The 543-nt window shown below is 78.1% G+C and overlaps 1 protein-coding gene across 1 annotated transcript in view; it reads right to left on the bottom strand.

The window, feature by feature from the left end:
* The window catches only part of SPATA5 (spermatogenesis associated 5), a 28,754-nt gene extending 28,457 nt beyond the window's left edge, over positions 1 to 297 (bottom strand). The window contains exon 1 of the mRNA XM_012734830.1: positions 13 to 297. Within this exon, the coding sequence (XP_012590284.1) occupies positions 13 to 297 (285 nt within the window). The remainder of the gene's footprint in view (positions 1 to 12) is intronic.
* Positions 298 to 543: the final 246 nt, after the last annotated feature.

The following is a 543-nucleotide window of genomic DNA, read 5'->3' as shown; positions in this document are numbered from 1 at the left end:
GGCAGCCAGGGCCTGGCGTGACCAGGGGCCCTCGGCCTTGGCTCTGTGGTCCCAGGTGGGCAGCGGCAGCGGGGACGCCGCGCCCCGGCCATGCTGCTGCCCGCTCAGGGCCAGCGTGAGCCCCGGATGGTCGGCCGCTGCCCCACCCGGAGCCTCCGGGGTAAAGGCAGGGCCCCGCTGGGCCAGGACGGGCGGCCGGAGGGGCCCCCGCAGGCCTGGGCACCAGGTGTGCCCTGACCGGGCAGGGTCCTCCGGGCTGGACGCTGGCGCAGCAGTCAGAGCTCCTGGAGCGGCCATCGCCGCCGCCCGAGCCAGAGCGTCTGGAGCGAGCCGCTGCCCGGGCCCCGGCCGCCAGCACCCCCGGAGGGAGGACGCAGCCTCAGCAGGGAGCAGGGGTGGCTCGGCCAGCGCCGCCTGAGTTGCAGGGGAACCCCCACCCCCACGCGGCACAGCACCCCCGGCAGCCCCAGGCAGCCGTCTCCAGGGTGGGGTGGACCCGCGCAGCCCCGCCCCACCCCATTCCGTGAAGCCCCGCCCCGACCC

Source organism: Condylura cristata, unplaced genomic scaffold (genome assembly GCF_000260355.1).
Source record: "Condylura cristata isolate star-nosed mole 26May11 unplaced genomic scaffold, ConCri1.0 scaffold00075, whole genome shotgun sequence".
Taxonomy (NCBI): domain Eukaryota; kingdom Metazoa; phylum Chordata; class Mammalia; order Eulipotyphla; family Talpidae; genus Condylura; species Condylura cristata.
The sequence above is the reverse complement of the archived record's forward strand: the minus strand, read 5'-3'. Positions and strand labels throughout refer to the sequence as shown.